At 43.5% G+C, this 22,387-nt stretch overlaps 1 protein-coding gene across 1 annotated transcript in view; it reads right to left on the bottom strand.

The window, feature by feature from the left end:
* LANCL3 (LanC like 3) overlaps positions 1–22,387 on the bottom strand; it is a 102,645-nt gene that overhangs the window by 6,805 nt on the left and 73,453 nt on the right. Inside the window, exons 2-4 of the mRNA XM_045995515.1 lie at positions 12,448–12,571; positions 9,925–10,122; positions 2,521–2,728 (exon numbers count right to left, since the gene is read on the bottom strand). Of these exons, the coding sequence (XP_045851471.1) occupies positions 2,521–2,728; positions 9,925–10,122; positions 12,448–12,571 (530 nt within the window). The remainder of the gene's footprint in view (positions 1–2,520; positions 2,729–9,924; positions 10,123–12,447; positions 12,572–22,387) is intronic.

Here is a 22,387-nt window from a genome sequence, read left to right as displayed (position 1 = left end):
GGAATAAAATTAACAAGAAACATGCAAGAGCTTCTTTATAAGATCAAAACCTTACCAAATGACATTTCTAAAAACTTAAATAAAGGCAAAACATACCACATTCCTGGATAGGAAAACAATATTCTAAAGATGTTAATTCTCCCTAAAGTAACCTATAAATTTATTGAAATTCCAATCAAATGGCCACAGAATTTTTTTAAATCTGAAAATTGATTCTAAAATACAATGGGAAGAATGAATGAGAGAAAATGAATAATAAAATATGGCAAGTCCAGAAACAAACATTTATATAAATTGTTTATAATTTGACATTTCAAATCATTGGGGTAATTCATCAATAGATATTATTGGAATGTTTTGTTTTTTCATTAAAAAACACAAAGACAGGGGCACCTGGGTGGCTTAGCGGGTTAAAGCCTCTGCCTTCAGCTCAGGTCGTGATCCCAGGGTCCTGGGATCGAGCCCCGCATCGGGCTCTCTGCTTGGCTGGGAGCCTGCTTCCTCCTCTCTCTCTCTCTGCCTACTTGTAATCTCTATCTGTTGAATAAATAAATCTTAAAAAAAAAAACAAAAAAAAAAACACAAAGACAGATACCCAGATAACACCATTAGCACAAGTAAGTTCTAGATTAGTCAAAGATTTGAAAGTTAAGATAACTTTTAAGTGGCTGGGAAAAATGGGTGAAGGGGGTATAAAATTTATTTTTGTGAAAAGTTAAAATCACAAAGGTACTAAAAGTCGCGTAAATTGATGATTTGTAATCTTGGAGTGGGAACGGTCTTTTTAAGTATAAGACAAAATCCAGAAATCTTGAAAGTTTAACAAGAAAAATACTTAAAATTTTGGTCTGGCAAAAGACCACAAGCTAAGTTGAAAGAGAAATGGCAATGTAGGAAAATGTTCACAGCATATATTGTAACACAGAGTTACAATCCTCAAGCTAAGCATCACAATAGGATAAAAATAGGCAAGAGATAAAAACAGGCTAGAAATACCAATGGGTCTAATTACTTCAATTCTAAAATTTCTGTGACAAGAAATGCTTGCACAAGTGCCCAGAAACGTATGTACTAGATATCTGGGACAATTTTGTTTGTTATTTGTAAAGATCACACAGGTACCAAGTGTTCATGACTTAAAGACTGGTGAAATTAATCATGGTACATCTATAATGAATAACTATACAGTCATTTAAACAATGAGCTAGATCTATAGAAACTGAAATGAAGGATGTCCCCTGGAAATTGTTAATTTAAAATCATTAGCTGTAGATGGCATGTATAGTACTATTATATATACATAATAGTAGGATCTTATTAATATTTATCTATATACATGATTATATATACATAGATATATGGACATGCATTTATGCATCAAGAAATGGCTCCAGTGATAGAACTCTAATTTTTAGTAATAATAACAGTGAAGACTTACATTGCAGTTATGTGTCAGACACTGTTCTAAATGAGGACATTATGCTAAGTGAAATAAGCAGGTAACAAAAAAGACAAATACTGCATGGTAACACTTATATGAGGTATCTATGCTAGCCAGATTCGTAGAAGTCAAGAGTAGAATGGTGGTAGCCAGACACTGGAGACAGAGGGGAAAATGGAAAGTTGTTGCTCAATGGGTATAAAGTTTCAGCTGTGCAAGGTGAATGAGTTCTAGAGATCTACTGTATAACACTGCCTACAGCTAACACTTAAAAGGATGTTAAAGGGGGGGCGCATCTGGGGGGCACAGTCAGTTAAGCATTCGATTCTTGGTTTCAGCTCAGGTCATGATCTCGGGGTTGTGGGTTCCAGCCCTGCGTGGGGCTCCACACTCAATGCAGAGTTGGCTTGAGATTCTGTCCCTCTCCCTCTGCCCCTCCTGATCGTGCTCTCTCTCTCTCTCTCTCAAATACATAAATACATATTTAAAGAAACTACGTTAAGAGGACAGATGTCATGTGAAATATTCTTACTACAATAAAAAACAATCTCAAATATACATACCCTTTGGCCCAGCAATTCCATCTCTAGGGCTTTATCTTTCAGATGGACCCACACATGGGCAAAATGATATATATACAAGGTTACTCATGACAGCATGATTCATAACGTAAAATATCGGAAATAATGCACATATCCCTCTACAAGGACCTGGTAACTAAACTCTGGGTCATTCATATGATGTAATATTACACAACAGTAACAGTGAAGAGTTACTCGTGTACTGATTTAGGGTGACTGCTCAGACAGCAAGGTGCTACCACTTGTATAAAAAAAGAGGGACAAAACTTCAGATATACAGCCCACCTATTCACTTGTATACACATACACACTGGCTCTCTGAGAGGAGAACTAAGAAAGTGGTAAGACTGTCACCTGGAAAGAGAAGCACATTGCTAGAGTGCACAGTTGACGCATTTTTCACTTTCCAAACCATGGGACTCTATCACCTATTCAGAACATGAATTCGAGTCACGTTTAGGAAAAAACAAAGAACAATCCACGCGACAATCAGCTGACCTTTGCGCCCGGTAGATGTATTTGGAGTTTCCGGTGAGACGGTAGAGCAGCAGGAAGACGTAAGCGCTGCCGGCTACACCGTGGCAAATCCCCGGCCCCTTCTTCAGCAGGCCCTTCTGCCACGTAAGTTCCCCACACCGGATACACGTGTCCAGGTACTGTGGTTTTTTGGAAACCAGATAAGCTTTGGCAAACAGATAGGCAATTCCTGTGAAAACATTGGAGATGTCAGAGGTGACTTTGGAGACTTATGCTACAGAGAACTTCTCCAGCTTTCTGTAAAAGGCTCACACATCACCAGTGTCGAACACCCATTCTAATCTGGTGGGTCTGAGGTGAGGCCTGAGATTCTGCTTTTCTAACTAGCGCCCTTCCGGGAACCACATTTTCAGTAACAGCGCTCTAGAATCTTCTAGTCTTATTTTACCTGTGAGATTTAGTTTGAATTGTATCGTGGTATTGGCCCCCAGAGACAGAGCAACAAGTACAAAGAGTGATACAACCCCTATGACAAATGGGTTAAGATTTAACTATGCATACTCTGCTAAGCATTCTGCATATCTGGCTATTTGAAATGGCTAAGAATTTATACAGTCTGCCCATGCCCCCTCAGAGGTTTGGCATTTCTAATGTTAACGTGCTTATAACTATACACATTTTCTTCAGGCAAAACTGGGAGTCCTTCCAGAAAAAACAATGATCCCAAACAATCTGGCCAAGACTTCTACTCCAGCTGTGGAGCGAGTCCTTCCCTACTTGATTGTTCCAAGGAAGACGTCTGCCTTCCAAACCCCTCAGCAGAGGCAATCTCAATTACACAGGTGGGAACAGAAACAAGAGGAGCGACAGCTATTCATGGAAATGAATTCCCCCAAGTTCCAGATGCTCATATTCAGAAAGGAGATTAATAACACCAGATCTCTCCCTCTCCCGCACGGCCTCTACCTCTCTCCTACATGAAGTGGGAAAGACTGGAATTTAGCAGGTGAAGCTCATCCATCAGGGTTATCTCGGCCTCTCACTGTCTTTCCACCAGGCTATTTTACAGCTCTGTGGAGACAGAAATTACCTTGTAGACAACTGATAGTAATGGAAATAATTCCTATTCCTAGAAAATCGCATTCTCTCTGGGAGAGGTTGTTTTGACTTCCCTCCGCCTTTGTGGTAGCAGCTGGTTTTGCATCTAGTAAGCAAATCCGCGGTCAGCACTCCTAATGGCCCATAAATACGTCTGCTCCTGGAATTTTCTTTTGAAACCAGCTGTAACACCTTTCCGGTTCCTTCATTAATTAATGAGCTAAATAAAATTGTCGACCTATGTTTATTTTGTATTTGTATGAGTCATGACTGTGTTCTCTTTTAGAATTTATTCTCTAACACTTCCTATGATTAACACATAACCAGAAGCTCTCCTTGGCCAAGGCTTTCCAGTCAGCTACTGACAATGGTCACCTATAGCCTATTGTCCTTCTTCAGTTCTAGGAACAAAGTGTCTTTCACAAGCTAAAAGAAGATTTTAGAAGAATTGAATTTAGTTAATTACACATTTATTCATTCACTGTATCCATTCATTTTTAAGTGATCATTGATTACTGCATACATAGCCCTAAGCAGGACTTGTTTCATGGGCATGTGACCTGTATAGTCTCCCAGGGTCTCCAGAAGACCTCAAGCTGGGTTTAATACTCTGTTGTTACCATCTTGAAATTAATTGGTTTTTTAAAGAAGGCTGCATTTTCACTTTGCGCCGGGCCCCCCAAATTATGTAACTAGTCCTGGCCTTGGGTACTATGAAATAAATGCTAAACAAGATTCCTGACCTTCAGGAAGGTACTGTCTAGAAAGGGAGAGAAAAATCTGTGCATGTGAACAATACATCAAAGGACATATAGTTCATGATGCTGTCGGAGCCTAAATTGAATGATGTTGTCAATAACCCTACAGGGATCAAAAAAGTGGAAGTTCCCTGAGGGAGACAGTTGGGAGAGGCCTAGGATAGAAGCAGGGCTTTCTTTAGGACTTTGCAGGATGCATAGGAAACTCTAGGCCCAAAATGAGCTAGAGAGAGCATTCTAGGCATCAGGATCAACAAGGGCAAAGATTTGGAGCCATGGCACACAATTCACATGAAGACTTGTAGTGCAGTGTTCTAACCAACAGGACAGGGAGATGGAAGTGTGGATTGGGTTCACATTATGGATGGTTTTACAAGTCTACTTAGGCAGCATGGACTGTATTCTATGGGCAATAGGGAACCAGTGGAAGGGATTTTGTTGTAGATTTGTTGGTTTTTATTTTTAATGATGTGGTTAGTATTAGAGAAAATTTCCCACGGTGGTGTCAAGAGAGACCTAAAGAAGCACAATGGGGTAACTATGAGCTGATCATGTTGTCAGAAAGATGGCAAAGAGGCTAATAAAAGGCTCAAAAGATGTGGTGGTTGTTGAGATAGTAACCGAGCACCTACTGTATACCAGGTACAGTAGTTGGTGCTAAGGTTTTAAAAAACCCTTCCCTTCATAGTGCTTACGATCTAACTGGAGGCACTAAGTTATCTGAGGGGAAGTAGAGCTGTCATGGAACACAAAGGAAGGCTCCTAACCCACCCCTAGAGGTAGGAAAGGCCAACTAGGGGGAGGGACACCATCTTGCCTGACTATCAAAGAGGAGGAGGATTTCCCCAGGTGAACTGGGAGCCCTCGGTGCTCTGCTGGATTGCCTCTACCTTACCTGCAGGTGCCCCATTTCCCAGACGCCACAAGTTGGCTGCTAATAAAGCTCTCAGCTGCCCTCTTCTTGGGAGATTTGCACTCGGCCAAAGGAGAGGCTATGCTAGAAGCCCACCTCCCCAGGAGATTTCAGCTAAAGACTAGCTAACACGGGGAGACCAGAGGTCAGCTCCCCTGCCTCAGGATGGACCAATCCTGAGGTGTCATCTATGCCTCTTAGCATCCACTCAGAAGCCAGGTGAAGCTAGTCTCCAGCTGAGGTACGAAGAGCCCTCTGTGACTCAGGTCATGTTCAGTTCACTGCCAACATCTCCTCCATTACCTACTTGAAGCTTTCGCTTCAGTAAAACTAACCCTCCCCACAGTTTCCCTTCCTTCACTATGCACTTCCAAACCTCTGACTGACTTTTCTTGGAATAATCTTCCCAACTTTCTTGCCCTGGCCAACTCACCTCAGGCATCACTGCCTCCAGGAAGCCCTTCCTAAACCTGGAGGGGTACCAGGAATCCCTTTTCTGAGTTCCCATCATGCCCTATACAAACCCGAGCACTTATACAATATCATATTACAATTATGTTTATATGTCTGCATCCCCTAGAATAGTGCAAATGACCCACGGGCGGGAACTCTATTTTGTTCACCTTCGCTCCCCCGGTCTACGGTCTGGTGTTTGACACGGCAAGGGCTCCACAAACACCTGCTGGCTTTAAAATGTCTCATTTCTCACCCCAGCACAGGCTGACACCACAGCGGAGACGAGCTGTGGAAGCAAGAAGGGCTGATAGGGTCCGATGGCTGTGCCAGGCCATTAGCCCAAGGCAGCTTAATAGCTATCGATCCTATTGTTCCAGCCAGAGACAAAGGACCTTTCCTGCAGCCTGAATCACACAGTGGTACATGGAAAGGACCTTGAAAGACTTCTAAACCCCTTGTCTTCTAACCTGACCTACTGAAACCCATAAGGCTGCTTAATCTAAAAGGAAGGAATGTTGGGTTTCTTTGCTTTTGATAGGAACTGTGTCATTTTGCCACCAGAACACTGATTATTGTGCACTGATAAGAAACCTAAGTCAGCAACGATACACGTTTACCAAACGCTGGGAAAAGAAATTATTACTTAAGAAGTATGGTTTGAGAAGCTAAGCCTGTGAAAGCTCGAAATCTAGCAGAGCCTCATGACAGCTCGACTCGGTACGCGTAGTTTGAACAGACTGGAGCATCACCGCACAGGTCCATTCTGGGCCTGTCATTTCAATGAGACCCGCATCGTACGGTGCACGACAACCCTTAGTGACCAATGACGCCCACCCTGGAGAAGCCCTTGTTCTCTAGTCAAAGTCACATACCCAGGAGCCCTTGTGAAATGATTGTAAAAACTAGCCACACCTGTGTTTCACACAGCAGAAAGGAAATGCACGGTCAGTGTTACCACCGTAATGATGTAACATAACTCAACCCAGAGTTTATTTTAGCCGTGGCATTTATTTAATGATTTTGTAAATGGCTCTCATCCTGTATTTCAGAATCATTAAGGCTATGAAGAGGTCAGATGGATCTGCCTGCTATACTTCGGTGCATTTAGTGAGAAAAACGAGACGCTACACTGGTTATTTCTAAATGCGGGGCATCTGCAGATCTTTGGGGGCGTGTCCGTCAGGAGGGGCAAGGGTCCCCAGGACGAAGGGGACCTGCAGTGATCAAAAGACTGACTTTCACTGCTCCGTCTCCCCATACTCGTTTCACAGATGAAGAAACAAAGCCACGAAAGGCACAGAGTGGTTTTCTCAAGGTCATTTAGTGGTTAGCGTTGGAGCTACGATTAGAACCCGAAGTTATTAACCTCGAGGCAAGAACTATTTCCATACTTCCTACATGATAACGAGGGCTGTCTGTCACCTGTAGAGGTGGGGTGAAGAACAGTCGGTAGGAAACAATTATAGGGGGACATCAGGTAGAGCTGATGAAGTTCCACATTTGCATTATCTCCGGCAGGTTTTTATTCACGGAATCAGTCTGCTGCCCCAAACCGTCCGCACTGTTCATAATCTACTCTCAAAAAACGTTTCCCTCCAACAAGTGAAAATGATTTTTCTAAGTCATCTTTTTTTAGAATTTTGAGGGAGTTCAAGTGTTGCCAACTTGCTGGTCTTTAACCTGTACTCACCAGATTTATAATCACACGTATGCTGTTTTCAGGACATCTCATAAAAGGAAAACCAATACCCTTGAAGGGGGAGTGTGGGTTGGCATGCAGAATGGGCCGCAATTGGCTCTCTGTTCATTTGTGAGTTGGTTTATTTCTGGTAGTTCAGCGGATACGGGGGTTTAATGAGTTTGCTCTGCACCTTATGTTTAATCTTTGGAAGACACAGAACGTGAATGATATATGAAGACAAATAAAGTCCCCAAGGTGATAAATCCTACACCATACGGTTACAGTACAGGATTTACAAAGACAGAAGGAATGTGGTGTACAAAGAGGACGGAATAACCGCTCCACAAAGACACCATCGATTAGGGGCGCCTGGGTGGCTCAGTGGGTTAAGCCTCTGCCTTCAGCTCAGGTCATGATCTCAGGGTCTCTGGGATCGAGCCCCGTATCGGGCTCTCTGCTTGGCAGGGAGCCTGCTTCCTCCCCTCTCTGGCTGCTGCTCTGCCTACTTGTAATCTCTCTCTCTCTCTCTCTCTGTCTGTAAAAAAGAAAAAAAAAAAAATTAAAAAAAAAAAAAAAAAAAAGACACCATCGATTAACTGACCCAGTCACTCATCTTAAAGGATTATCTTCCCATCCGTCGCAATGCTTTTTTCCTAGTATATTGAGTCCCTCTAAAATATTCTGTATTTAACTTGGGACACCTCCAAAATTCCAGGATTCTGGGGGTGCTTGGAGGATAGCCAGACACCATCCCTGAGAATGATTAAAGGGAAATGGGATATGGAAGTGCTGAGCCTAACATGAAGCAATATCATTTCCAGAATGATCAATAACTTGTTTTTCTCCAGAAAGTTCCAAAGCCCGAAGAAATGGACTCAAGTCATCACCAGCGGGAATTAGCTTGGACGTAATGCGCAATGCGCTGGCGCTGGTACGAGCACACACAAGAGGCTTTGAAGTCCCTTCCTTAGGTGAATGTGCTGGGAAGAGAGAACGTGGCCAGTGAGCTAAAACTTACTCTTCAACTCAAACTGTATCAAAAAAAAAAATGAAATTGCAGTTGGATTACAGAAGATTAATTAGGTAAGGAGTGGAAAGAAAATAAAATCAGGTAACAGACTAAAGAGAAATCGAATATATCATGGCACTGAAGCATAGCCTTGAAAATTAAATCCACTCCTGGTGCACCAGGGTGGCTCTCAGTCAGTTACGCATCTGCCTTTGGCTCAGGTCATGATCTCGGGGTCCTGGGATTGAGCCTTGTGCCAGGCTCCCTGCGGCCCTCCTCTTGCTGACTCTCATTCTCTCTCTCAAATAAATAAATAAAATCTTTGAAAAAGAAAAGAAAATTAAATCGACTCCTAATCCAAAATTTTTGTGTGATTTTGGTATTTTCAATCTCTCCCTTGGCCAATCAACTGAAATTAATTGATTTGAATTTAATTTCTTTCAAATTGCTCCTTCTCAGGAAGCCTAATTAACAGTATAATGGGATTTAAAGAAAGAAAGAAAAGAAGAGATGGAGTCTGATAAGTTTCTAGGCTCAATTCCAGAGAGTTCACTGCAGATGGCTTCTCGGTTCTCTAGACTTTTTATTAGGTGATGATGGAAATCCTCATTTGAAGAATTATGGAACAGTGCATCTCAAACTTTAATGTGCATAGAAATCACGCAGGGATCTTGTTACATGCAGATTCTGATTCAGTGTGTCTGGGATGGAGCCTGAGGTTCTGCATTTCTAACCAGCTCCCATGTTGCCCCTGCCCCTGGTCCAGGGCCCGCGTCCTGAATTAGCAGCCTCCAGATTTATACCGTTCAGCACAGATATTGAGCCCTTGCCGTGTGCCTAGCGTGAATTGAGATGGGGCGTTCATATAAAATATACCCTAGCTTCCAAATACTTTAATATGAAAAAAACTGAAATAGCTCAAGTTTTAAATTGGTTGCATGTGGAAATAATACTTGGGGTAAGCTGGGTTATAAAATATATACTATTAAGATTCCTTTCACCTGTTTCTGTTTGCATTTTTAATGGGGCTACGAAAAATTTAATTTCCTATGTGGTTCATATTATATGTTATAGGACAGTGCTAATTTAACTTATACACAAATAGCTATAGATCACATATTTTTAAAATTACAGTATCGGGGCGCCTGGGTGGCTCAGCTGTTAAAGCAGCTGCCTTCGGCTCAGGTCATGATCCCCAGGGTCCTGGGATCGAGCCCCACATCAGGCTTCCTGTTCAGTGGGGGGTCTACTTCTCCCTCTCCCACTCCCCCTGCTTGTGTTCCCTCTCTCGCTTTCTCTCTCTGTGTCAAATAAAAATTAAAAAAATAATAATAAAATTACAGCATCAGTTCTGGAGATCCTTTACAGATCAAGACTTTTTTTGGTTTGACAAGCTTCGTCTTGACCTTTTTAGCTCATGTACTGATGACCTAACAGGAGAAATATCCTCACTCCTCAGAAAAGACAGGTCTCTTTGGCTAATGTTTTCAGATAATAGTGTGGGTGAGACCTGGGGCGCCGTGGCACCAGTGCACCAGCTCGTTCTCTCTCTCAATGGCCTCGCCGAGCTCGGGCGGCCAGTTGCAGTTCTGTTCCTGCTCCATGAGGAAGTCCACACTCTGCCACACCAGCTCCTGATCGGAGGGCTTGAGGTGCTCGTGGTAAGACAGAAGCATCTGGAGAATGGACGACAGGCCATGAGCTGCTCCTGTATCAAGAAACAAAGCATAATTAATTCACACAACTGGGAGGACAGCCCATTTAATTTAGGGAAAAGACAATCATAATATTAAAAAAAATGAATGGCAATATTACTTGAAGGCAGACACAGTAAACTCAACTCCATAACAGTAAAGCTTTCTCTTTGCCCTCAGGCACTTGAACTCTCCAAAAATGGCCTCAGTTTTGTCCAGCCAAAATGATTCTTCCGGGGCGCCTAGGTGGCTTGGGTCAGTTAAGCATCCAACTCTTGGTTTCAGCTTAGGTCATGATCTCAGGGTCGTGAGATCGAGCCCTACGTCAGGTTTGCACTTAGCAGGAAGTCTCATTGACAGTCTTTCTCTCCCTTTACCCCTCCTCATGCCTCCCCAATAAATAAAACATTTTTATGGGGGACAAATACGCCCCCCTAATAAATAAAATTAAAAAAAAATTCTTCCTAAAATTTAGTCATAATACTTGAAGGTACCTTTCTTTTTTTTTTTTTTTTTTTTTTTTAAAGATTTATTTATTTGACAGATAGAGATTACAAGTAGGCAGAGAGGCAGGCAGAGAGAGAGAGAGGAGGAAGCAGGCTCCCAGCCAAGCAGAGAGCCCGACGCGGGGCTCGATCCCAGGACCCTGGGATCATGACCTGAGCCGAAGGCAGAGGCTTTAACCCTCTGAGCCACCCAGGCGCCCCTGAAGGTACCTTTCTTTCACTGGACTTTTGTTGGGTAAAAGAGCTTCCCAGGAAAATATTTATGCATTAGATAGCAATCTGATTTGTGCTATACATGTAAATGGTTAAAATGTTAATTTCTCTAAGAAGACAGATAGTGAAAGGAATAGCTCTATGAAGGAACTCTAGCAGACACTGCCAGTACCCTGCCCATCACCTCTCCCACACTCACCATTCTGGGGCACCTCTCCTCCTCACCTTCTACCTCAAGCATTTATCCTTCTGCCCGCGGTTTTCTCTGGCCAGGGGTATGCCCAGCCCACAGGGGCAGGACTGAACTCCTAGGGAATTAACAGGTCTGGGAACAGCCCCTCACCCAGGAAGCAGGGAGTTGGTAGATGAATATCTCAGCTTCCTCCCCACTGAGGTACAACAATTCTGCGGCATGTTCTAGATAGTCTTCAGGGTCCCCAGTGGAACCAAGCCTCAGTTATCCACAGCTGTTCACTAGTACATCCTCGATTAACCTCTTTCTCTACCCGATCTCACCTCCTCATTCCTTTAGCAACACTTTCTAGGATCACCTCCTAAATAAGCCATTAATTAATACTCAAATCCTTGTCTCAAGGTCTGATTCTAGAGAAAGTCAGATAGGAACTTAAAGCTTCTTGGAGAAATCTCTCAGAGAACTACTAGTCTGTAAGCTCGTTGGTGAAGTTGGGCACCCTCCTCATGTGCGAGCCATTGGCAAATGTCCGGGCATCACAAAGATGAGTGAGCAGAAGTCCTCCCCCTGAAGGGGCACGAAGCCCGCTGAGGCGGTTGGACAGGCGAACCACTGATGACAGCGTGACGTGATAAAGGCTCCGGCAAACGTGTAGCAGGGTGACCTGACACTAACCGATTTTGCATCAGGGTAAAACCTGAAATGTGTGAATGTTTCTCCAGAGACGACTCAATAAACCCAAAAGCGCAAAGTTTCTCCACAGCTCTGCTGACGTTTGATCAGCCTTGAAGTCTAGGTGTAAGTATTCCAGCTAAGTTGAAGGGGTCGGGGGAGGCCAGGCCTTCTGGCAAAAGCCACAGGCACAAAGACTTGGAAGATCTGAGGGCACTTTGCTTGTAGGAGGTTATGCAGGGCAGAACCAGGAAAGGGAGATCTGCAAAGGGGTCTGTAAGTCACGCTCAGGAGTGATGGGTAGCCACTGAGAGACTCAAGAGGGGAGTAACTAATCTGCACTGTCTAGGCCTCTTATCACCAAAGTAGCCATTATGAATCAGGAGTCTGTTATTAATCCACAAATATTAAACACTTGGAAATGTCAGTAGCTTCATCCTGTTCCCCTGTGCTGAGGCACCATTGGCAAAGGGTGTGTAAACCAGTCACAAACTTTTGGTGACATTCAGCCAATGAACTCACAATCTAGAATATGGACTTCAGTCTTTAGTGAAAGCAATCATCAAAATACCTTTCTGTCAGACTACGTGAACAAACATTAAATTGTGATTTGTAGGATCTGTCAATATTTGTTTTTACACAGCATTTTTAAGTGTTTCCAGTTAAACAAATAGTGATGACTTATAACAAAAACGGAATCTTCTAGTTTTTAGTCAGTGTGGATATTAGAGGGCTTTGCCAACACTTTCACTCACCCAAGTACTCAGTTCCATAGTAAGAATACATCAGAGGGAATGGTTTCCTTTTTTTCATGGCATACTGCTTCCCAGAGTCCAGAATTGCCTGGCAAATTGATTTGATCTGTGCTGGGGTCAGTACCTGAGTAAGGAAATCAAGAAGCAAAGGTCAAATCAAGATCTTCTTTTTTTCCACAGACACTGGATTTTTTCATTAAGGTCCATCAGCATATTCCCCAAATCCTTTTCCTCTTCTAAAAAACAAGCTTAGCCAGCAGTGACTTTTTTTTAAAATAACTGATTCTCTTTTTGTTGTCAAGTTTATCCCCCCTCTTCAGAAAATTTGCTGTGTTGATGGGAAACACACACTTTTATTGCCCTAGGCTTTTATAAAATGCAAAGACCACTTTACTGTGGTCATGTTATTAATCCTTGTCACAGGAACAAGAACTTGCATAAGAGAAGAACAAAGACAGGGCCTAATGGATCATGCTTAACAAAGCTGTCACTCCCAGTGTGCGGCACGGGTCTGGCCCAGACAATGGACCTCTGGTTTGTGTCATTTAGACTGCTTATAAAGCCACAGTGCTATGACAGCCTGCTGCATGACAGACGGTAGCATTTGCACCCCAGAATGAAACCAAAGTCCAGTAAGTACCAAGGCAAAAATCACTTCCAATGTCAAACACACTCTGAATAGAAGATGGCTGAAATGCAATGACTTGTGGGCTTCCACATTTCACTCAATCTACCCACGGTCTGTTTTAGGACCCTAGAGATGAAAATGTTCTCGAGCCTACAAAGCAGCGTTGAGTTTATCAGGATTCTGCTTAGGCGTGAGAGGTTCCTCCCACCTCCCTCTGGCTCATTCCTTCTATCTCACCATGACTCTCTGGGGGAGCACTTACCACCTGGGGTGTTATGCCTCTGTCCCTGTCTCTCTCTACTAGATAATCAAGATGCCCCAAGACTATGGCTTCTCACCTTTTTGGTATCCTCCGTTCCTAAGACCGAACCTGAGGGGGCCTTTGGGAGTAAATAAGTGCCAGGTTTTTACTGGCATGGAAAGCAGAGCCCTCCTTCTTTCCCCTCCTTCCACAATTATTTCTTAAGCCCCTACTGCAAGGCGGGAAAGCTGTTCTAGATGCTGGAGGTATGACAATGAAAAGATAGCCAAGACCTCCGCTCTCATGAAGCCAATCTTCCGGAAACGCACTCCTGCACCAGAAAAGTACCAGTCAGAATAACCGTGGCCACTGTCTGCCCCCTACCTGGCCCTCCAAGAATCATCTGAAGTTCAGCCTTGGTCTGACAGAATGACTCTAAGATCAAAGAAAAGTCTGTTGGATTTTGGCCTCTCTCCTAAGACTCACACACCAAATCTTTCTGCCTGTTATCTACCATTATACTCACCAATTCCTTCTGAAATAAAGTACTACTGATTTTTTTTTTCTTTCCCTCTCCCCCCTGCCTCTCCTTCTTTCTTTGCAGGGTTTTGCTCCTCTGATCTACTCAACATGAGAAGGGCAAAATATAATCCAGATTTTGGCCTCCTCAAATCTAGCAATTAACTTGGAAAATTAATTACATAAAGGGGAGGCTGTTCATTAATTAATTCTGCCAAATTAACACTTACTGAGTGACCATTCCAGTGAGGTCCTATACCCGGTATTGTGGGGGAAATTCTAGAAAACCTGGGACATGTTTTTTCCCTACAGGGAACTTACTTCCCGCACTGGAGATAAGATATAGCCAGAAGTCTACCATAGAGCAATCTAAGTCCATGAGCTTTAGGGTGGAAAGAGTAATGCAGAGTATGTAACAGAGACAAGGAAGCACTGTTCAGCTTCACCAAGAATTTACTAACTCATTTCCTATCTGGTTGCTCAGCAATAATGATGTTGTGGCTTTCAACTTAAATTTACCTTCTATTAGCAACCTACCTCTGTCTCTTGGCTGTACTCCTCCTTTCTGCCTAAAATTCCTGAAGACTTTATCCTCCCAGACATCACTGCCATCATTTCAAGGCTCAACCTTGGGTCTTTGCAGAGCTGAGCAGCAAATTTCTCCTAAAGGATTTTCTACCCTGCATCTACTCAAATTGCTACCCTAAATTTTCATTTGCTGTTAAAAACACCTTTTCCGGGTGCCTGGGTGGCTCAGTGGGTTAGGCCGCTGCCTTCGTCTCAGGTCTTGATCTCAGGGTCCTGGGATCGAGTCCCACATCGGGCTCTCTGCTCGGCAGGGAGCCTGCTTCCCTCTCTCTCTCTCTGCCTGCCTCTCTGTCTACTTGTGATCTCTCTCTGTCAAATAAATAAATAAAAAATCTTAAAAAAAAAAACCACCTTTTCCTTTGTGCCTTTATCAGTGCTAGCTGATGTTACATTGACTCTTACTCAAAAGTTTTATTCCCCTCCAACCACGCCTCCAGTTGGCCTGCTCTCAGAAACCTAAGAGCCTCGAACAGCATGCATTTCATAGGACTCTAACCTGGTCCCAGCCCACATTTTCCTGGCAATATATCTGGCTCTTCAGATGAACTTAGGTCCTGTCTGCCAATATCGGTCCTGAATCCATATGACAACAAATAGTTTCTTCAATAGGAAAAGATCACTGAATCTTCAGGGTATGTATTCATAAAATTCTCCCTATGTGCTACTAATTGAAAAATCAGCTTATTCTTTCCTCAGCTGAGCATTTATTCACGTTTTTTTCTCTCTCTCCGTGTGTGTGTGTGTGTGTGTGTGTGTGTGTCCACCTGCTTGTTTTAAATGCAGGAAAAAAATCAACTTAGATTACATGTGGTGTCCTCTTCCTTTCTTTCCATCCCTAATCCACAGCTCAGAATAGAGCACGAGTTTACAAAGTATTTCAAAACCTCCTTGGTCATGCATCATGTCTACATGGTTTCCTCTTATCTCTCAGAAACACTATGAAAAACAAAGAGAAACCGTGCTAGTTTGGCTGGATAAAGACCAGTTATGCATGCAGTTCTTTATCTCTGGGAACAGACAAGACCTACCCTTGGGCTTATTGATCAGCAAATAAAAAGTGAAAACAGTGCTCATCAAAAGTGTGTGGAGGAGGAATACTGAGGAAGAGTGTGCTGTTTTCTTCCCCCTGAGCAAATATCGCAGAAAGAAGAGATGCGGTGGGAGGGGCTTGTCCTTTCCTCATCTGTCTGCTTTCTCAGGCCGTCTCTAGCCCCAAGCCAGCACACACGAATGCGCTCTTAAGCACACACACTACCTCTGAGAAGATGGCCTCTGTGTTTCTGAGAAGAGGACCACCGTGCTTCGGAAACACCAAGGCCCAAGGAATGAGGAAGTGGTATTTCCAGTTGGCGGGGGGGAGTGATGGAAAGGCAGACAGGGGCTCTCTGCCCATCGGGCCTTTGCCAAAACAAACCCAAATTCCCTCTCCTGTATTTGTAGCACCTAAGGCCTATGTGTGCGTTGATATCTTGGATGGATTTGGTTCTTCAAATAAATTGTCTTCTACGTTGATTTAAAATAAATTATGATACCTCAAAAATACAAAGTAAGTTTGATTTAAAGTTTCATTAGTTGAACTGACTCACTTCACCGATCCTCACACAGAGGTGCCTGTGGTGAAATAGTTCCTATGGGGATGGGCTCCGCGTTTGAAGAGCTGAGAGGAAGTTCAAGCCCATGCTATGTTTCTTCGCCCCACCTGAGGGTTGTGTGGTAACTGAGCCATCTCCATGGCCAGCAAGGACTTTCATTAAGGAAATGGATGAAATGAACAAGCCACAGAAAGCTTCCTTCACCACAGATCTCTTTCCCAGGCAAGCCTGCCCACAGGCCCTCTGAAGTGGCGGTCTTTGGTAGTTATAGATCAACCACGGCCAACATGATCAAGCAATGGTCCAAAATGTCCTGAGTGTGTGATTGCTCATCTACATGGAATGCAGAAAGCCACTCCTAGATCACACCAAACACACAGTAAGAATCTGATATTAATTTATGTGTTTCCCTCCAGCAATTCATTTGGCCCCAATTCTTTGTCTACCACCATAGGGGCAGCATGGGCTTCTGCTCAGAGAAAAGAAACAAGCCATTTGACTACCAAGGAATATCAAAATGCCTTGACACCCACAGACAAAAGCTTTGAGGAAAAAGCTTTTGAGTTGCAGAGTCTGGGTATTTTCCAACTTAAAGCTGATACCATAAAGAATACTCTTGAAGGACATATAGATTCAGGATGGAACTAAAAGCTGTTTAAGGTAGGAGGAGTTGACACAGAAAGGAAACCAGGAAGTTGAAAGTCAGTATGGAGTTCCCGCTCTCCTTCCTACCCCACCCTGTGCCAAGCCTTAGGAGAGGTCTTATAATCCACCGGATAGGTTTGGGGATTTATAGATAGCTAGCATGTGTGCCCTCTGCTCCCTCCTGGAATTGGGGAGATGGAAGCCTCAAAGATCTGTCTCTTGTCTCAGGATCTAGGGCTAATAAAAGAGATAACACTGCATGGCACATCCCAGGAGAGAGCCAGAGACAATCCCAAGTTTCCTGTGCATACCATGGTGAAGCAGGAAAAAAATATCTCATCCCCAAAAGGAAACTCATTTTTAAAAATTCTCAATGCAAATAATTTCAAATTAAAAAGTTAGGGAAACTTTATTATACAAAGTCAATATTCACAGTCGGTTAGGTTTTTTGTCTGCTTTTTTTTTTAAAAAAAACTTTTTATGCCTTTTGGGGGTTGTGGTTTGGTTGGAACCTACTAGGTCACAGAGAAGAGCCAGTCCTTCAGAAGATCTCTGGAGTGGGTGGAGATTTACCTCAGACATTGAGAAGACAAAAACTGAGGGAAATCCTTTGAGGGAGAAGTAGCTTAAAGATACATGACAGGAGGGCGCCTGGGTGGCTCAGTGGGTTAAGCCGCTGCCTTCAGCTCAGGTCATGATGTCAGGGTCCTGGGATTGAGTCCCACATCAGGCTCTCTGCTCTCTGGCAAGAGCCTGCTTCCGCCTCTCTCTCTCTGCCTGCCTCTCTGTCTACTTGTGATATCTCTCTGTCAAATAAATAAATAAAATCTTAAAAAAAAATACATGACAGGACTAAGGGATAGCTTTCAAGCAGGAAAGAAATTTTGATGAATCGAATAATTCCTATTTTGTGCAAAGCCTGTGCAAGGCACTCTGGGGGAAGATGTAATCTTAATAATTAGACTAATTTAAAAAAAGAAAGATTAAGGAAGTGCTGTCCTTATCTGTTTATCTATTAAATTCTATTTTTACTTTCAGATTTGTTCATTTTTCTGTCCACATGTAATCCCCTGCTTTGTACCCTGCTTTTTCTCCCAGTGAGGAAATGGTAAACAGTGTCTTAGAGTTTTCACTGTTGTTTGTAATAGATGCTAAGGCTTTTCACCAATATTCCAGATTTTCTATTAGGTCCAGGGTGAGCTTGCACTTCCTGGCTCCCTTGAAACTGGACAGAGACGTGTCATTTATTTTGCCAATGGAATGTGCGCAAATACAATGTGTATTGCTCTAGGGCAAAACCCACTAAGAAGCAGGTAATTTTTGCAGGCTTCCACCAATAAACCACTGAATTTCCAGTCTTGGGAGGTTCCATCAGCCAGGGTCCAGATTAAGAAAACCTGGAACAGAGTCCCCAGCTGCCCACACTGGACATGTGTTGTAAGCAAGAAATGGAATGTTGTTCTTTTCGGTCACTAAGACTTGGAGGTTCTGCTTATTGCAACATAACCTGGTCTAACCTGACTGATCATTGTGATTACTGGTTATGATTAGCTTAAGTCTGTCAGCTACTGTTGTTTATAGTGCAATTTTGCAAAACACAAAATTTCTAACATTCTAAACAAACAGACTAATAATACTTGAACCATTTAAACAATGAAACATTCAACATTATACTTGAACCATTTAAACAATGAAACATTCAACATTTGTTTTGATTCGAAAAGTCATGACCTATAGTGGGGTAAGGTGGGGGCAGTAAATATTGGGGGCCTTACAGATGGAGAGGGATCCGAGTTAAGCGTTGAAGGACAAGTAGGAAGTAGGTAAATAGAAGTAGCTGGAAGGGTGGGCATTTTAAGTGGTGGGATGGTGGGGAAAACTCTGGGTATTAGAGTAATGTCTCTCAAACCACAGTGTACAAATTACCTGGAGCTCTTGTAAAATGCAGATTCTGATTCAGTCGCTCTGGGATGGGACCAGGATTCTACATTTCTAACAAGCTCCCAGATGGTGCTGCTGCTGCTGCTGCTGGTCCAGGGAAAGCACCTGAAGTAGCAAGGAATTATGGGAATAGAGAGGCTGGTTGCAGCCGAGGATTTCTCCTGGGAAGGGTGACTGATAAACTGAAGGAACTGTAGTAAGTTCCCAAAGACATTCAAGGAAGTAGGAGAGAGCACCTGGCAAGAAACACTGCACACCATAATTTAAATCATCAGAATACTCCGGGAAGAGAAGCAAGCAACAACGGGAAATTCTCTTCCAATATGCTGTGTGTAGGAAAAACGTGTGTCCAAATTTACAAACCCCAGTGGAGAGTTCTTCTAGCCAATGCGGCCAGGTTTGTTATTTTCCTAATTAGTCTCCAAACAGGGCAAGTGTGCTGGTACAGAATGAGCAAGTCCCTTCCATCTGGTTTTCCTGATGTTCCCTGACCATTATTCTACTGGGTGATGAGGAACGGGAGGGGGGATGCTCTAGTTAGTGATTATCTTCTAGCTATTAAAGGCATTCAGCAGGGAATTTCAGTTATAAACATTTGGTTCCAGACACCATTTCAAAGTTTCTTTCCCCTTCTCATGTCAGGAAACATGAGCCCAGAAAACACTGGAAGCCAGAAAAGACAAACGGATTTTACCCCATTCTTGCAGACTGACTGCTGGCTTTAAAGATTTATTACAACTACCTGGTAACCCAGTCTGCACCAAGTGCCACTAGATGATGTCATTGTTTTCTGTAAGATACTAAATGTCTCAGAGCCCGAGCTTCCTTATCTATGGAAAGGGCATCACGAGGACTTGCCCCCCTACCTCCTCAGGTCTTGGTGAGACTCGTAAAAAAGCAGTTGCCGATGGTTGCCTGCACACTGCAATCACCTGGGGAGCTTTTAAAAATCCTGATGCCCTGGCCACACCCCAAATCAAATACGTGAGACAATCTGGGTGTGAGACCCAGGCATCGGGATTTTTAAAATCTCCCCAGGTGATTCCAAAGTATGCTCAAGTTTGAGAATCACTGCTATGAAATAGTGAATAAATGCAAAAATAGTTCTTAAAGCAAAGTAATAATAATACTATGATGATGATGACGACGATCATGATGAAGAAGAGAAAAGCTAAAGGGAGGAAGAACAAAAGACCTCCCAAACAAAAGATACTCTCAGGTATAGGGAAACACCCTTGGTGTGACTCATAGGGGAGTGGAGGGAGAAACCGGATATGCCACATGAATGGGTATGCTGGGGCAGGTCAGAGGTCCACTGAACCTCATCCAGTGTTTCCAACACAGGCACCAGTGCACATATTGTAGTACAGTCATGGAGAAATCATAGAACACAGCAGACAGTACACTGCCCTGGGATTCAGGAGGCCTGGGCTTGAGATCCTACTCTGCCCCAGTGACCATGGTTTAGTCATCAGAACTCTGTTTCCTCATTTTTTTTTTAGGGGAGGAAGGGCAGAGGGAAAGGGAGAAAGGATTTTTGAAAATTTTTTATTTTAAAAATTTTTTAAATCAAAATTTTTTAAATGTTTTTAAGATTTTATTTATTTATTTGCCAGAGAGAGAGAGAGAGACAGTGAGAGAGAGTCTACAAGCAGGAGGAGTGGGAGAGGGAGAAGTAGGCCTCCTGCTGAGCAGGGAGCCCAATGTGGGGCTCCATCCCAGGACCCTGGGATCATGACCTGAGCTGAAGGCAGACACTTAAAGAATGAGCCACCTAGACATCCTAAAGGATATTTTTAAAATTAACATATACTGTGTTATTAATTTCAGAGACAGAATTTAGTGATCCATCAGTTGCATACAACACCCAGTGCTCATTCCATCACGTGTCCTCCTTAATGCTCGTCACCCTGTTACCCCATCCCCAGCCCCTTCCCCTCCAGCAACCCTCAGTTTTTTTCCTGAGATTAAGAGTCTCTTATGGTTTGTGTCCCTCTCTGATTTCATCTTGTTTCATTTTTCCCTCCTTTCTCCTATGATCCTCTATTTTCTTTCTTTTTTTTTTTTTTAAGATTTTATTTATTTACTTGACAGAAAGAGATCACAGGTAGGCAGAGAGGCAGGCAGAGAGAGAGAGAGAGGGAAGCAGGCCCCCTGCTGAGCAGAGAGCCCGATGCGGGACTCAATCCCAGGACCCTGAGATCATGACCTGAGCCGAAGGCAGCAGCTTAACCCACTGAGCCACCCAGGTGCCCCCTCTATTTTGTTTCTTAAATTTCACATATGAGAGAAATCATATGGTCTTTCTCCGACTGACTTACTTCGCTTAGCATAATGCCCTCTAGTTCCAGCCATGTCATTGCAAATGGTGAGATTCATTCTTTCTGATGGCTGTGGAACATTCCACTGTATATACGCCACCTCTTTGTTATCCATTCATCTGTAGATAGACATCTGGGCTCTTTCAGTGTTTTAGCTATTGTGGACATTGCTGCTATAAACACTGGGGTGCACGTGCCCCTTCGAGTCACTGTATCCTTTGGATAAATACCCAGTACTGCGACTGCTGGGTCATAAGTTAGCTCTACTCTTAACTTTCTGAGGAACCTCCATACTGTTTTCCAGAGTGGCTGCACCACTTTGCATTCCCACCAACAGTGCAAGAGGGTTCCCCTCTCAGGGAGAAGAGGATCTTAGGCAGGCACCATGCCCAACGTGGAGCCCAGAGCGGGACTCGATCTCATAACCCTGAGATCATGACCTGAGCAGAAATCAAGAGTCAGCTGCTTCACCGACTAAGTTCCTCAGGTGTGCCTCCTCACCTTTAACAGAAAGAGACTGCACTAAAATCTACCTGCTAAGTCAAGGCTTCTTACATTTTAGGGTGCTTTAAAATCACCTAGCGAACTAGCTAGAACACAGCCTCCTGGGCCTTCCCCTCAGTCTGACTCCGCAGCTGTGGAACGGGGCCTGAGGTCTCGTTTGTAACAAGCTCTCAGGCGGTGGGCACGCTGCTGGTTGAGAACCCACCGCACCCACCGCACGGCACTGTACTAGGTGACTGACCCCTGAGGCTCCTCGGGGCTCCATACTGGCTCTTGTCTGGCTCTGGAATGAAAGAAGGAGCAGAGCAGGATGATAAAAAAAAAAAAAAAATAGGGGCTTTGAGGTCAGACAGACTCGAGTTCCAGACTTCGCTTCACCACTTTCTAGCATGATGGGTTTAGGCAGTTACTTAAAGAGCAAATCTCCCCATATCTGAGGTTTTGCTTCCTGTGGTGTCAGTCACCCTCAGCCAAGCACAATCCTAAAGAAGTGATCCTCCTTCTGACGAATCATCGGAAGGCAACAGTGGCCTATCACTAAGTCACAGTGCCTGCGTCATTCACCTCCCTTCAGCTCATCACGTAGGTGTCTTATCGTCTCCCATCAGCACAAGAAGAGTGAGTACAGGATAACATGGTATTTTGAGAGAGACCACATTTGTATAACTTTTATTGCGCTCTTTCGTGTATATGGGGTTCAGTACAATCCATGGTTTCAGGCATCCACTGGGGGGCTTAAAACATATGCCCTGTGGATAAGCGGGGGGGGGGGGGGCGCTTCTGAAATTTCTAAGCCTCAGTTTACTCATTTGTAAAAAAGCAGCAACTGCACTGCTGTGAGCATTCCGCATAGGACACTTGGCACAATTCCTGGCATAAAGCGCATGCACAACACATGGAAGCTATCCAAACGTCAATTAGTCACTCAACTCCCACCATTCAGCACCAATGACCTTGAGAT

This window comes from Meles meles, chromosome X (assembly GCF_922984935.1).
Source record: "Meles meles chromosome X, mMelMel3.1 paternal haplotype, whole genome shotgun sequence".
In the NCBI taxonomy this organism is placed as follows: domain Eukaryota; kingdom Metazoa; phylum Chordata; class Mammalia; order Carnivora; family Mustelidae; genus Meles; species Meles meles.
This window is presented reverse-complemented; position numbering and strand designations above follow the sequence as displayed.